Below are 15,787 nucleotides of genomic sequence, written 5' to 3'. Positions count from 1 at the left end.
CATCAAAACATGCATTTTCCTTTCTCTTTTTCCTCCAGGAAATAAGCAACAACAAATCAATCTGTGCATTTCCAAATCCTTGGCTTTCATGCACATGCATCATAAATTTGCTTTTCCCGAAAGAAAAAAAGATGGAAAATATTACATATATTACATTACAAAAATATTATAAAATTTTTCAGTGCACACTTGGTCAGGATGTTCACAAGGAAAAATGTACCAAAAATTAGTACTCTTTAAGATTAAATTAATGATCGGCGGCCAAGATCTGGAGGGGGGGGGGGGGGGGGGGGGGCTACAGATAAATATAGCCCGGGCTACATAGGGTTAACAAGAGTCCACAATATCTTATTGATTGAAGTTATTTTTGCACATTTTGTTACCATTTACCAAAACCATACATAACATCGGCTCTACAGGTCTAAATTACTTGAAAAGAACATGCCTTGGTGCCACGTACTTCCTCGAGTCTGTGTTTGACAAATTTGTCATTCAAGTTAACAAAAAGCTATTTGTACATCAAAACATGCATTTTCCTTTCTCTTTTTCCTCCAGGAAATAAGCAACAACAAATCAATCTGTGCATTTCCAAATCCTTGGCTTTCATGCACATGCATCATAAATTTGCTTTTCCTGAAAGAAAAAAAGATGGAAAATATTACATATATTACATTACAAAAATATTATAAAATTTTTCAGTGCACACTTGGTCAGGATGTTCAAAAGGAAAAATGTACCAAAAATTAGTACTCTTTAAGATTAAATTAATGATCGGCGGCCAAGATCTGGGGGGGGGGGGGGGGGGCTACAGATAAATATAGCGCGGGCTACATAGGGTTAACAAGAGTCCACAATATCTTATTGATTGAAGTTATTTTTGAACATTTTGTTACCATTTACAAAAACCATACATAACATCGGCTCTACAGGTCTAAATTACTTGAAAAGAACATGCCTTGGTGCCACGTACTTCCTCGAGTCTGTGTTTGACAAATTTGTCATTCAAGTCAACAAAAAGCTATTTGTACATCAAAACATGCATTTTCCTTTCTCTTTTTCCTCCAGGAAATAAGCAACAACAAATCAATCTGTGCATTTCCAAATCCTTGGCTTTCATGCACATGCATCATAAATTTGCTTTTCCCGAAAGAAAAAAAGATGGAAAATATTACATATATTACATTACAAAAATATCATAAAATTTTTCAGTGCACACTTGGTCAGATGTTCAAAAGGAAAAATGTACCAAAAATTAGCATTCTTTAAGATTAAATTAATGATCGGCGGCCAAGATCTGGGGGGGGGGGGGGGGCTACAGATAAATATAGCCCGGGCTACATAGGGTTAACAAGAGTCCACAATATCTTATTGATTGAAGTTATTTTTGAACATTTTGTTACCATTTACCAAAACCATACATAACATCGGCTCTACAGGTCTAAATTACTTGAAAAGAACATGCCTTGGTGCCACGTACTTCCTCGAGTCTGTGTTTGACAAATTTGTCATTAAATCTAGTGGTTTGTAGTCAACAAGTTCCTTTTGATTCTTGACAACATGACCACGTGGAAAACTTATTTCTACTGTAAAGGCATGATAGTGTGAATTATAATGCAATGTATCTAGCAAGAGAAGTACAAAAAAAATGTCATTGTTGTGTACAATGATATGCTCTATTTGACCAAACAGTGGAAGCTCATCGACATCATGGCAGACCAAAAGAGACAACTGATAATGTGTACCATACACTTTAACCCAATTGGCATCAAAGACTTCAGAAGAGAGTTCCTCTACTTGGAGTTTCTCTTGCACAGTCTGTCTAATATTTTCATCTAAATCTGACAATAAAAGTGAAGTACCTGGCCCAACCTCGAGACACTCCAAAGGATGGTTTGACTGAAGATGGAACGTTAGTGCTGTCTGATGTTTCTTTGCAAGTGATTTACATATGTTTTTGTAATTACATACAGATTCTGCAACACGGCCAAAATAGTGATGTTTCGCTTCGTACCGCATACACCATACATGTACGAGTGGCCCAACTTCTCTCAAACATGTAGCATAATGCACCATGAAATGATGCTTTGGCAACAACCTATTGGCAGGAAATGTTTTTTGAAAGTGTGTGTGATGTTCTTCAGTGAGAACAGACAACTGGGCTATCAAGCCTGCTGTTAATTGGGGAGCAAAAATAATATCCATACAATCTAGTAATCTTAGCAGCAGTTCCCAGTAGACGTTTCCTTCTTCAATGTCATGAGCTATGATGAATGGAAGATTTCTTATCAAGCACCAAGCCTGCATTGCCTTTTGACCCACATCATTGCCAGCTGTTCTCAGTTTAATGTAGGATGGTTTGTTCTTGTTATCTGTACGGTTTAAGCAATGGCTGGCAACTCTCTGATTCAGTTCATCATGGGTCAAGAGTGGTGGTTGCCTTTCATAGATGAATATTCTAGTACAAGTTTCAGCTCATACTGAACTATGCCTTCCAACAGATCATGCATTATATCAAGTGAAAAATTTGTCAAGATATGAAAGTAAATACAATCATTCAATACAGTTTTTTGTTTAACTCCAAACACATGTGACAGTGTAGTTTGAGCTTCAGCTTCTTGTAAATGTTGCTCATAAGTCTGCCTGGTGCGCATTTCCATTAACACCTCTTTTAATGTGTTCTGCGCCTCTTCCTTGCTTGTCACACACAATCGACAGTAATAATTAGCAGAAAAGCTCTGTACAAAACCAAACAGGGCATTTGCACCTAGATTATCAGCACTAATTTGAGTAATGGTTCCCCTCTTCACAATGCCATTAGGAAGAGTAATGCCAACTGTTGACAGAATGTTAATGTCTTTCACAATATGCTTGAGAATAGCATTAAATCCATATTTTTTGGCATCTTCAGCATACCACAGAGCTACAAGATTGATATTGGAAAGAATAGAATTATACTTTGGTGGCAGATTTTTCAAAATGAAATAAAAGGCACCTAACTTGTGAATTTTTGTTTTTGAACCGATGGGGTTTACAGTTTCAAAGTCATCATAAAAACAGTGAATTTGTAGGGCATTTTCATCTTCATGGAAAAGAGGGATTTTCTCAAATTGTGCACCATCACAGTAATCTCTCATTACACCATCAGTGCTCCTATGGTCATGAGTAGCAAAATGCAATATATCTTCATTGCTCAAAAGTTGCTTTAAAGATTCTAAAATGGGTATATAAACAAAGGTATCTTCAATAGCAATCTGTTCATACTGCTTACTTCTTTTATTTAGACGACTTTCATACCGGATGCTAACTTTATTTCTTGTGGTTCAACAAGTCCAAGTGTTGCACAATATTTCATCCGCTTATATTCTGAGTTCAAATTTTCAAATGGCTTTTCAAGCATAGCAAAATGCGTCTGTATTTCTCTATAAGCTTCGGACTCAATGGGCAGTTTATGTTTCAAGAAAGTAGCCTTAACTGCCGCTGATGCACTTTTTACTACATCACCTACAATCAAACTGGTTGATTCCACGATGTCATTTACAACTTTTCCAGAGTTTGCACTGTTTGCTGAAAATTTTGAAATTACTTTTGCACACTGCCTATTCAAATCTTCAGCGGATAAAATGTCATCTTCTGCATTTATATCCTGATCTTGATCACTGTCGTCATTATCATTACTGTTTCCTGCAAAGCTCTCTTCGAATGATTCACCAGCTTTCTCATTTTCAGTAAACTGTTCTTGATTATCTGGCAAACCAGATTTAAGGTGAGTCTGCAAATGCCCTCGAAATCCACGAAAAGAATAAAATGTTCTTGCACAAGCTCCCTGTCCACAGATTAACACCTCTTTTCCTCCTTCACTTAGTCCATGACTTAATCTTAAATGTTGCACCAACTTTGGTATTGCAAAATTTCTCTTGCATTTGAAGCAAATCATGGTGTGAATAATTTGGATCTTAGTTCACGCACTCTCGGTGATTCGCGGGAAACTCCAACATCAATCTCGAAAACAGCTGTCTGGATGAAGGTCCAGAACTGATGAAGAGACTGGCAGTAATGCAAGCCAAAGACAAAGTGCGTCTTGAAGAGTTCATCTACTGCTCCTTCCACCGTACGGGCACCACATGGAATGGCCTTGTGATCGACAATGAGCAAGTAACTGCTGATACAGGCCTTAGAATTTCCAATTCCAAGAAGGAACGGTTGGCTCTGGGTCTGTTTGGTGCCATCCAGAAAATCTTGAATGCTCCCTCCACTCTGTGTTTGAAACAAATTACATGTACTAGTAAACGATGAAACTAGCAGTTACCCTTTTCCCACTTGTTAATTCTATCAAAACTCTATCTTTATCATCACTGTTACCATCATCATACATACATACATATATAGTGGGGGGATCTGGATGTTTTGTGGAAAATGTCTGCAATGTGCAAAGTAGCACAACGTTTTCTGACTTTTTTCTCAATTTAAGAGGCCTGATTAGACTAAAGGCCACCGCATTCGATATGACTTTCTGTCACACAACTCAGCGACTTAAGATCTGAAATAAAACAGAATATACGCACTGTTTATTTCATAAAATGATAGTCGGCAAGTTGTGCGACCAAAGATTTGTATGATATGCAGTGGCCTTCAGGCTGCATGTTGCAGACTATCAAGGCTTGGCTGCAAGTGATGCTCCATCATAACTCTTGAGCAAATAGGAAAAGTGCATAAATCACAGGGCTTGTGCATGATGGTGACATCCATGTGCAGCGTAGTCTCCCCTATAACTTGTATCTCGCTCAATTCACTTTATGGTTAATGAACTGAACAGAGATATACACTGTAGCTACATTCTTCAACCAGGACTTTGCACAGAAAATTTTATAAACGTATAGAGGTAGGCTGTAGAGGCCTGGTAAAAAATGCAAGTATTTTCAAAGCAGGTTTTAAGTATCTGATTGAGAAGAGTCTTTCTAATATGGTTGAGTCATTTCAACTCACACAAAAGGAGACACTGTGAAAATAAGGATTTTAAAATTTCCTTCACAATTATTTTCTTGCTGCAAATTTGTAATCAATTTCCAATATCGAGGCAAAAAGTACTGACCTTTTGTTTATTGATATAACTCTACATTTAGGGCTGTGAAAATGTCACGCTGAAACATATTCCTAGTAGGATTGAAGTATGGCAACCCTGTTTGCAGTAGGTCCATCTCGTTCTAGCGCATTGTCACTCCTAATAATCTTAGGATAGGTTCAGTTTTTGAACAGGCCCAAAGTTCTTGAGCACCCTCTTAGTCCAAGCCAGTCTAAGCACATTCATGAAATTCTTAGATAGACCATTGCTACATCTACTCCCTGTGTACACACATTTAGTCAGTTTTGGCAACATTTTCTAGAATGCAGTGAGAACATGCAAGGTGTGACGAGGGTACTAATAACATTATTTATTTATAGTCCACTTTTATACTGAAAAGCTACATACCTTCTGAAACTGAATAATCCTTGAGATTGCTGAGGAAATGGATACTTTTGCTGAGGCAGCTTTAGACCTCCCTTGGCTTGCAGGAGGCAACAGGCACAAGAGGAGGAGGATGGCAGATGTACCAGAATTCCATCCTGTATTTCAAAATGCAAAATAATAAAATCAAGCAGGCTTTCTAGTAGATCATGGTGAAAAAGTAGGAGAAAAAAAATAGGAGCTAAATTTCAGTAAAAGTAGGAGAAAAGTAGGACATGCACTTTTTTGTGAGTTTTCGATCAATACTCACCTTGTAATGAAGAGTCAAACTCACTGTGAACACCTGAAATGATTACTCACTGAGTTACTACAGTTGCATGTAAAATCATTTACCCCCCCCCCCCCCCCCCCCCCATTTGGACACTCTGGCAAAACAATTAGTAACAATACACATGCAGATTATTCCTAAATCTTACAAGTGCATGGTGAGCAGATACTTTATTACAATCACATGTATCAGATTAGTAGTCATTGATTGTCTATAATTAAAAACCTTGATCATTCATGCATGAAGAGATGGTCCAGTGAGTAATTTGTGGTCATTTTCGGAACTTGCTGTGATCACTGAAATGTAACTTGTAATGCTCTGAATGATCACAGCTTAATTGTTCCCTTTTTGTAAAAGATTAAAATATTTTTTTTCCTTTAATAGATATACAATTCTTGTACTTCCATGGGCTCTGTTCATTTTGACATGAATTAAACTTTGAGTTATCAATCTCATTGGTAATTTCTGTACAAACTCATTGAAGGCAACTTTTACTCAACATTCATTTAAAGGGGAGTTTCAGTAGTTGTCTAGAGGGCGCTATAGCAATATAATTATTTTGAGATTTGAATGGGAAAACTCTTAGGAAAACTGACACAGAATAATCCAAGGAGGGGGCACAACAGGAGTTGTCATAAACAACTTTCATTCTTTACTTATAAAGGTATCTACACACAAAACAACTTGACTGATCTTCTTGTGGATCTGGAGAAGAAGATGTTTGAAATTTTGAGAATTTTGCACCCTGGGGGCCCTCCCCCTGGGCCCCCATGGGGCTACAGTTATCATTTGAACAACTCTACCCAACAGAATGATTCTCTGCAAGTTTGACTAAAAGCCGACCATTCGTTCTGCAGAAGAAGATGAAAATATAAAAGTTTACAGATGACGCACACCGCACAACGGACAAGGGACGGCAGACAAAAACGGATGGCAACAGCTCACTTGAACCTTCGGCTAAGGTGAGCTAAAAATGATGCACATGGCCTCGCATCATTTGATCTTTTGACCCCTAGATGACCTTTCACCTCATCATCCTCATCAACTCACATCTGGTAATACCCAAGGATTATTTGTTCCAAGTTTGAACAAAATTGATGCAGAAATAGAGAAATGAGAGCAAGTTCAACAAAAGCCTTTAACATTTTTCTAACACAGCAACAGGAAAAGTGATTACTATGTCAATCTCTGCCAGAACTTTGTTCAGGTGAGACAAAAAGGAGGGGGGGACACTGAGTGAGGGAGTGAAGGGACAAAGCAGGGGGAGTGTGTGGGAAGGGGTTCTGCCATCAGAATAGCAGAAATCAAGCCAAGTGTATAATAATATGGACGACGTCCAAAGCAGTCGTCCAATGTCGAGTAATTGAAAACCGTGCCAATATGGACAGTATTCAAAATGTTGTCTACAAATAATCAAGGGCAAAGGTCAAAGGTCAAGGTCAAAGCTTGAGGTCACAGATCATTGCCACGTCCATAGGTATACATATACCAAGTTTGAAGTTGTTTCTCCAAACCTTTCTTGAGATATTACGAGAAAGAGCTATTTTCATGTTTAATCAAGGTCAAAGGTCAAGGTCAAAGGTTGAGGTCAAAGATCATTGTCACCTCCATAGGTATACATATACCAAGTTTGAAGTTGTTTGCCCAAACCGTTCTTGAGATATTGCGAGAAAGATCTATTTTCATTTGTTTTATATAACCCATGTGACATTGAATTACCTTTGATCTTTGCCTTTAAGCTCAACCTCAACACAAAAATGAGCTTAATATCAGGAAAGTCCTAAAGGATACCGATACCAAATATGAACTTGTTTGGTTAACTCGGAGCCAAGATATAGATCGATGAAAAAGTGGATACCAAATTGTTGACAGACAGACGGAGAGACAGACGGACAAATATGACGGCATAAGGTCTTTCCTTTGGACGACTTAAAAATGTTAAAAGTTAAAGTTAGATGGGTAAAATGCAGGGGAAGGTTTGGAAGGGACTGCCCCATCTAAGGGTAGGGAAAATTTAGCAATTGGCATCTTAGAAATAAACTTTTTCTGATGCACATTTAAGTGAGTACAATATACTTTCAGAGTATTGGAAATTGTTTTTTTGTAAAAAAAATCCTATGGAGTGAAATAACTAGATGAGGGGATGATCCGGGAGGGAGTCCCCTCTCAGGGTGGGGAAAATTGTGTATGGCTACTCGAAAATAAGCTTCCTGGCCCACATTTGTGTTGTGTTTATGTGGGAGTGTGATTATGCTCCATGAAAAATTGACCATCACTAGAATGTTTAATGATAAGGTTGGTTTAATTTTAACTTCTGATGACACTTCAGACTCTTTATGAAATTAGAGGGTGCATTCCAGGGAATGTGCAAAAATACCTTCTTTGTTCTGGTCAGAACTGTCAAAAGATGACAGGAGCTCCATGACTGTCAAGTTTCCATTCTGCTTCAGAAGTTGTCGAGCAAGTGCCACTGAATGATTGGAGTAAACATTTACAATAGGAGCAATTCCTTCCCAAGTGACTGCTACAATTTTCGAATTCTTGTACACAGCAAAAATGGTATCAGATACATAGATCAGAAAACGTTGCGCAAAAATTTGTCCCAGCAATAAGAATGAATTCCTGCCATAAATTATTATTATTATTATTATTATTATTTTGGTTAATCATACTTCATGTACAATGATTTGTGTATTCCTTTATGAACAAAATTCATGAAATGACTTATTGATTATTCCCCTGTGTTTCCCATTCTCATCATAAATAGCGAGACGGTAATATCCGGCAAAGACCAGTATTTACCCCACAGTATTTATCAGCTGGGGCCAACCATGGGAAAAACAGCACTCGTGTCATATGCTACTGTTGTAAACTTTGACAGAGTTGTCCGCCCAGATTTGAAATACGTAATCATACATTTATAGCATAAGAATGCTAGGCACAACAAATAATTAAAAAGGCGTACTATACTAGAAACACTGCAATTACTAGATCTTCTTGAATTAGGAGTAAATTTACACCAGCCAGGGACTTGGTGATACCAGGGAGATGGCCACCTCCCTGGTAATACCCAACACCGATGAACAATGATAAGTTTCCAGACTTTTGTAGATTCTTTTTTATGTAATCCTTTGGACAGTATCATTCAACTCAAACATCACACCAAAATGTTTTTTAAATCAAACATTCACAATATTGAGGTGTCTTCAAGACACATGTAGGTCCAGGAAACTGTGAGCCGTACATTCATGAATAAATACCATCCTTGAATGGGTAGGACATATAGATAGAAATTTCCAACAAATTTCAAGATGATCGCATTGAAAACATTTCTGCAAAAATGCAAGTTTGCAATGCTGAAGACTAGCTTCCTTTGTCTTTAATTTGCAATGAATTGTTCATTTTAACACAGTGGCTGTATCCAGTAGCACCTTTTGCAAATACAGAGAATGTTCAAAGGAACATTCCTATAATTGTTCGCATACTGCTTACTTCTCCAGAAATGTAATGCTCTTATTAAAAACTTACTGGACCATTCTTCATCTTCTTTCAGGACCATGAGGCTAACATCAGGCTGGCTGGTCACAATATCTCCCAATACATCATCGTCGATACTAAAGCCTTCATGTTCATCCACTAAAACAAGATCTTCGCCATCTCTGATGCTGAATTTTCTTCTGACTGTAAGGGGGGGGGGGGTGGGGAGAGAAAAACTATTACAATTTACAAATGTAATAAAAAATGACTTAAGTATACTTTGCAGTTTGTATGGTTTCATGACAGGATAATAGCTACAGTTGTAGTAGCATTATAACTTTTATACCGCTAGTGTGTTTGAACATTCTGGCAATTTTCAGTGTTTTTGGGAAAGACATTGACAATTTTTTAAGTATATGATGTTAATACAATGACACATATCTCATTTATCACATACTTTATCCCCCCCCCCCCCGATTAATGCCAGTGGAATGACTGGTTTTGATAAATTTTTTTGACATCTTCTTCAGTAAAAATGTAGAAAAGCTTAGGCCTAAAGGAGTCGTTCGCTGGTGCTCTAACCCTATTGACCTAGAGACTAGCTCTTGGACTAGCCTATTCTGGTCTAGAGGTAGGCCTTACTGCCACCCCAGGTGAAAGAATTACATAGCCATGCAATTTTTTGAACCCGGCTGTGACAGTATTAAGGCCTACCTCGATAGACCAGGATAGGCTAGACCAAGTGAGCGGCCCCCTTAGGGCTTAAGCTGTCCCTACATTTTTACTGAAGATGTCCATAAAATTTATCAAATCCTATCATTCAAAACATTCAAACCAAGAACTTTTTTGTAATAACAAGGTGGTTCTCGAACCATGGCCGGCACAAGTCTCGCCTGATTTTGCAATCAATAAAACAAGTAACCTTTTGACCCCAAGATGACCATTGACAATATCCGTATCAACTCAAATCTGATATTAACCCAACTAGGATCAATCGTTCCAAGTTAGAACAAAATTGATGCAGAAATAAAAAAATGAGAGCAAGTTCAACAAAAACTTTAACATTTTTGTAACAGACTAACAGACCTATCATTTGACCTTTGACCCCCTAGATGACATTTGACCTCATTAACTCACACCTGGTATTACCAAGGCCGGCCAAGCCCAAGGATCACTTGTTCCAAGATAGAACAAAATTGATGTAGAAAGAAAGAATTAAATGAGAGCAAGTTCAACAAAAACTTTCACATTTTTGTAACAGACCAACACGACAGACTAATATTAAAGTAACAAACAGACCAACAGACTAACACTAGTAACAGACTAGCTGCACAGACTAGCTACAGACTACACTATACAGTAGCTACACACATACTATTGCAAAAGCGACAGCGTTGCACCCACTACAAGCGGAGCACATCGGGAGAGCACACCGATTATCCAAGAAGATAATGTAATTTCTGTAGACCTGGACTAGACTACAGAGTCTAGATCTAACGTAAAGTATAGACACCTACCACAAATAGAGAAATAGTTATCATCTAAAAACTACAGTAACACTAGACTCTATGGCTATAGATCTATATGCATTGTATCACATAACATACCAGTAGATAAGGTTTCAATTGTAGTTTTGTACATTTGCACATGATATGAACTCCTCTTGCCAAACAAAATTCGCTTATAAAGAAGTATTTTGCGTGGTCCCCAGGCTCAAGGCTTCAAGTTCAGGAAGGCTTGGTCCAAGCCCAAGGCTCGTTGTAGCAGTTAGACTCTAAATTTAATGGGATGATTTAGTTTCTAACGTTAGGACCTACTAGATTCTAAGTCTAGAAAACTACATGTAGTCTGTAGACTAGGATAGTAGGAGAAGTACTTTTGGGTGCAACGCTGTCGCACGCACTCTAGCTGCAGCTCCACATGCTCCACATGCATTAGCAGTATTGTACAGTCGACTCATGACAAACACCTGAAAAACAGGTACCGTACACTTACTCAGTTCAAAGAATCCTACGATGTCTTCTGGATTTAGTGGCAGCAACTTTCTGATTCGGCGATCTCCAGAACAAATCTTTACACTTATCGGCATGATTGTGCTGTTTAACTGCTGATTAATGAGGATATTATTGAGTCGAATTTTCATTACCCGCGGCCCGAAGGCGAAGAAAACCTCATCGATAAAAAATGGCCTTGATAATGCATACTACACATAACATATGCATGCACCGCGCACACTGTACACAGCTAGCTAGCTAGCCATAAATGCCGGCCAGCAGCGCGATCCGAGAGCGCAGAGCGAGGTCACATGACAACTTTCGTCCAATGATTTTGCTCGAATTCTCTGACTTATGCGCATGTGCAATTTCAACACCAATTAATAACACCAAAACTCTAACATCAACCTGTAATTGAATATTTCGACACCAGTTGGTGTGATTCTTTCTGAACGGGACCTAAAATCAACACCAAGAGTGTTAATATTTTTCGATTCTGTGCTGGTGTTAGATATTTAACACCCTAGTTTTTGCAGTGTTCATTGTTGTTACTCTGGTGGTTTACTTCCTGTTTTTTGTCCCATTCACCACACAGCCAGCACGGTTTGGTAAAGATTAAGCGCTTGAATAGACACTGTACTTCAGAGCCTCTTTTCTCAGTTCACACTTTTCCTGAGTTTTTGCTTTCTTTCCAATGTTTAGATAGGTTAGGAGAGTCCATTTGATTTGAGTTATACATCATTTTAAAGTTTAAAGTCGGCTCTTTCAGAATATGGTCTTAACTAAACATTCATGTCTGGCGACTTTTTGTTTGTTTTGAGGTGCAGGGTCACATTTACCTTTTATACGAACTGGAATCTTCTGTATGTAACATGGTTTCGTATGAGTATTCAGTCTTAATTAGTTCTTACAAACCACTGGTCCTTAAAGCTATAGAGTCCTTTTTGCCTAGAATGTCATTTCTATGATCTGAATCACACTGGTGAGATTTATCATAAATGTGTCTTCTAGACTAATATGGAGCATGGACTTAAGCTCGATATCTATATAAGATTATAACAATCAACAGAAAATGACATAAATCAATGGAAGTGGAGTATAGGTTTATCACTTCTCGCTGGTTAAGATGCATAACAATATAATTTTTCGAGGAATATGTATGGGACCGCATAATTTACCCATTTAGCAAAAGTCAGACAGACAAGGAAGAGTGGCGTCCTCCAGTTAAGAATAAATCAAAAATGCATCAATACCTGGTGGTTATCACTGGCAGCATATTATCCAAATATATCGAAAACATAAAACAAAAAGGACCAGGAAGGTGTGAACCCCTTATTTCGCAGATTGCACTGGCCGAGGCAATTTCAGAATTCAAACTGTCTTGGAAGTGAAGTTACTTTCTTATATCAGATGTAGAACGATCAAATCTAGGTAGATGTGTGCCACAGTTCTTTTTTTTTTTTCATTTCTTCTCCCTTACTGCTATTCTAACATCGTTATTTAACTTTATGATGATAAGGCCGATCAGAGTGGCAAAAGATCGCAAAGTTTAAGATCACGAAGTCTTCGCGATCTGAAGTTTTGTTGTCCGGTCACACTGGTAAGAGATCGAGAAGTTTGGCGGGGATGGCAAAGGATGAAATATTCCAAGTAAACTTTGTTTTTGGAAGTTTCGCGGAAAGTTTGCAGTCACACGTACTTGTAAAACTTCAAGATCTTAAAGACTGCGGCCTTAAACTTTTCGACATTTTGCCAATCTGAACAAACCTTTTGAGATCTTAGATATCGCGATCTCAAACTTCTTTATCTTTTGCCAGTGTGTGATCGCGACTATTCTACAAGCTTTACTTCCCATCCTAATGGATCCTTCTCCAGTCTTCAAAATACATATATCATTTCATCTAACGGACTTACAACATGATTTTGTTCATTTATTGGGACAACGGTAATGTTTGTTGTGAAATTAAAGGTGTTTTTCTTCGATGTGCAAGAAAAAAAAATGTCTCATGAGAAAATAGAATAAAACCATCTATCCCTTTTCAACCTATAGACGAGTGTTTTCGATGTAGATATGATATATTATATGTATGATATAATAACTAAACCCAAAAGTTATTTGCATGACACTTGTGGTACTCACGTGTGTGTTATGAAACATGATAATAACAATGAATACTATATGTCGTGATTACCATGCTCTGGTTCACTGGGAAATAGAATTTCCATGCTGATGCTACAGATATGCATATTGGAACGATATGTTGCATATGAACAAATGCATTGACCGATGACATTTTCCATCCCCCCACAAAAAGTTGAGTCATGATCCGCGTAGAGAGAGTTTTCATCAATTCATTTTGCGATTACGCGATGTACTAGAAAATATTTTTAATGGAAATAACAATTTGATGGCAATATTGCAGCTATTTTGTATGCATTATGCAAATTAGGTGTTAAAGTTCATTCACTTGAAATAACAATTTGATGGCAATATTGCAGCTATTTTGTATGCGTTATGCAAATTAGGGGTTAAAGTCCATTCACTTGAATAAGAACCGGATTGTTTTGTTTGTTTGTTTGTTTGTTTGTTTGTTTTTTTTGGGGTTTTTTTTTTGCCCTAGCGCAATCAATCTTTGTTAAGAATCGGGTTCCTAACTTGAATTAAAAAAAAAAAAAAATCCACAAGGACCTTTTCAGAGGATTTGAAAAAAAAAGATCCCTTCTGGCCGGCGGGTATATAGGCTATTGAATAAACTACAAGCACATAAAACTCATGGAGCTTACATTATGATTTGCATACCAATTACAACATTTGCATCTATTTGTGAATTGTGACGGTTGTGAAGAGGATGTCACTGATGTATATGTTGAAGAGCAATTAAGGGGATAGTACAGAACCTTGAGGAACTACATTCCGCAGTTGGCGTGGTCTGCTGAACCGCCCATCACTAAACTTCAGGACGAACCTCCTCGTGGGTATAGAATGTTGCAGATGAACCTCACCATGTGGCGATCAGGGATTGTCTTTAATAATTTCAGAGTCAGACCTGGTGCCACACAGTGGCATAGGCTGCAGTGAGGTCAACAAAGATGGCGGCGGCTTTGTGATTCTTCTCAAAGCTGTCTTCGATGTCATTGGTTAGCTTGACAATTTGGTGGACTGTACTCCGACCATGGCGAAAACCCGCTTGTTCATCTGGTAATTGTGGGTCAACCACAGGTTCTACCCTCGCCAGAAGGAGACGTTCCAGAAGCTTGTAAGAGACACAGAGAAGGGAGATTAGTCTGTAGCTCTTGGGGTCATCAACTGGTTTGTTTGGTTTTGGGAGAGGCCCGTTGCATAAGAGTTACTATAATGGCAACTTTGCCATCCAATGGCAACCATACCATGGCAACAATATTTAACAGCCAATCAAACTGAAGAATTCCATGGAAGTTACCAATGGATGGCAAAGTTACCATAATAGTAACTTTTATGCTACGGGCCTCAGAAGACTATTTGTAGGAAGATTTCCTCATGCCCTTCAGCCTTCCAAGTGCACCATCCTACGGAACTATCGCAAATAATTAATGAAGAGTACGGAACCAGTTTGAATTTGTGCCATGGCAACTCGGGACGTTCGAGAACCGTCCGTTCGGATGCCGGAATCGCCGAGATCCTATCTGTGTGTGTGTGTGTGTGTGTGTGTGTGTGTGTGTGTGTGTGTGCGTGTGTGTGATGTGTGTATGCAATTCGGGTTAGTATGTGTGTGCGCATGACGTGTGTTCTGTTTACCTTGTAAGCCTGCCGGGGAGGTGGGGGTGCATGGTTACGTACAATGGAAGTATGCTTGTCGGAATGAGCTCCTATGTATTATGATGATTTTACGTAGGGGCCGTAAGGATGCTTCGAATTTTGTATTTTCTTTATTTTTTTTTCATAGGAACTATTGTAATATTGATGATGACGCCCATGAATTTCATGAGTTTTTAGCTGCTATACTGGTTCACTGCGCTCATGGTGTGCTCCGTAAAAGCAAAGGTGATCGGTAGTGCGTGACTGATACCAAGCGAATAACAACAGCAATGATAATAAAGTGATTCAAAAAATTGTATCAGCCAATATGGTTCAACTCTGTTCTTTAGCTGAATCATATCTATGTTCGTTTTGTTCTTGTTTTTTATTGTGTGCATATGTAATGTAATGTATATCAACGCAGGCTTCCCTTGTAAATCAGGCCTTTGTGGAACTGGATGTTACTTCCCTATTCTTTTAAAGAAGACTTGATAAATTAATAAATAAATTCACATGGCTTTTGCAACATGTGAAAAAATAAAGAAGTGGATAAACTGAATAAGATAAATTGGCAATTGTTTCCCATGGCAGCAAAATCAAAACAGAAAGCACCATTTGAATTTTCGTACAGTATCCGAGTACCACTTAGATGGTAAAATGTTAAAGGACAAGTTCACCTTCATAAACATAAGGATTGAGAGAATGCAACAATATTAGTAGAACACATCAGTGAAAGTTTGAGGAAAATTGGACAATCGATGCAAAAGTTA

The 15,787-nt window shown here is 38.2% G+C and overlaps 1 protein-coding gene across 1 annotated transcript; it reads right to left on the bottom strand.

Moving 5' to 3' along the window:
* Positions 1 to 1,410: 1,410 nt before the first annotated feature.
* Positions 1,411 to 11,714, bottom strand: LOC139744854 (uncharacterized). Its single transcript, XM_071655267.1, has 5 exons — positions 11,244 to 11,714; positions 9,300 to 9,452; positions 8,149 to 8,241; positions 5,468 to 5,601; positions 1,411 to 4,254 (listed from the first exon to the last, which is right to left on the bottom strand). The coding sequence occupies exons 1-5, from the start codon at positions 11,389 to 11,391 to the stop codon at positions 3,931 to 3,933; spliced, it is 852 nt and encodes a 283-aa protein (XP_071511368.1). The 5' UTR covers positions 11,392 to 11,714; the 3' UTR covers positions 1,411 to 3,930.
* Positions 11,715 to 15,787: the final 4,073 nt, after the last annotated feature.

This window comes from Diadema antillarum, unplaced genomic scaffold, assembly GCF_040938485.1.
Source record: "Diadema antillarum isolate AM-2024a unplaced genomic scaffold, OU_Dant_1.0 seq00001214_RagTag, whole genome shotgun sequence".
NCBI classification, from domain to species: Eukaryota; Metazoa; Echinodermata; class Echinoidea; order Diadematoida; family Diadematidae; genus Diadema; species Diadema antillarum.
The sequence above is the reverse complement of the archived record's forward strand: the minus strand, read 5'-3'. Positions and strand labels throughout refer to the sequence as shown.

Coding starts and splice junctions, on each gene's coding strand:
- LOC139744854 (XM_071655267.1), bottom strand. CDS start 11,391: ATGAAAATTCGACTCAATAATATCCTCATTAATCAGCAGTTAAACAGC. Junction 9,453..11,243: donor CGTAGGATTCTTTGAACTGA/GTAAGTGTACGG, acceptor CCCCCCTTACAG/TCAGAAGAAAATTCAGCATC. Junction 4,255..5,467: donor GGATTATTCAGTTTCAGAAG/GTATGTAGCTTT, acceptor TTTCAAACACAG/AGTGGAGGGAGCATTCAAGA.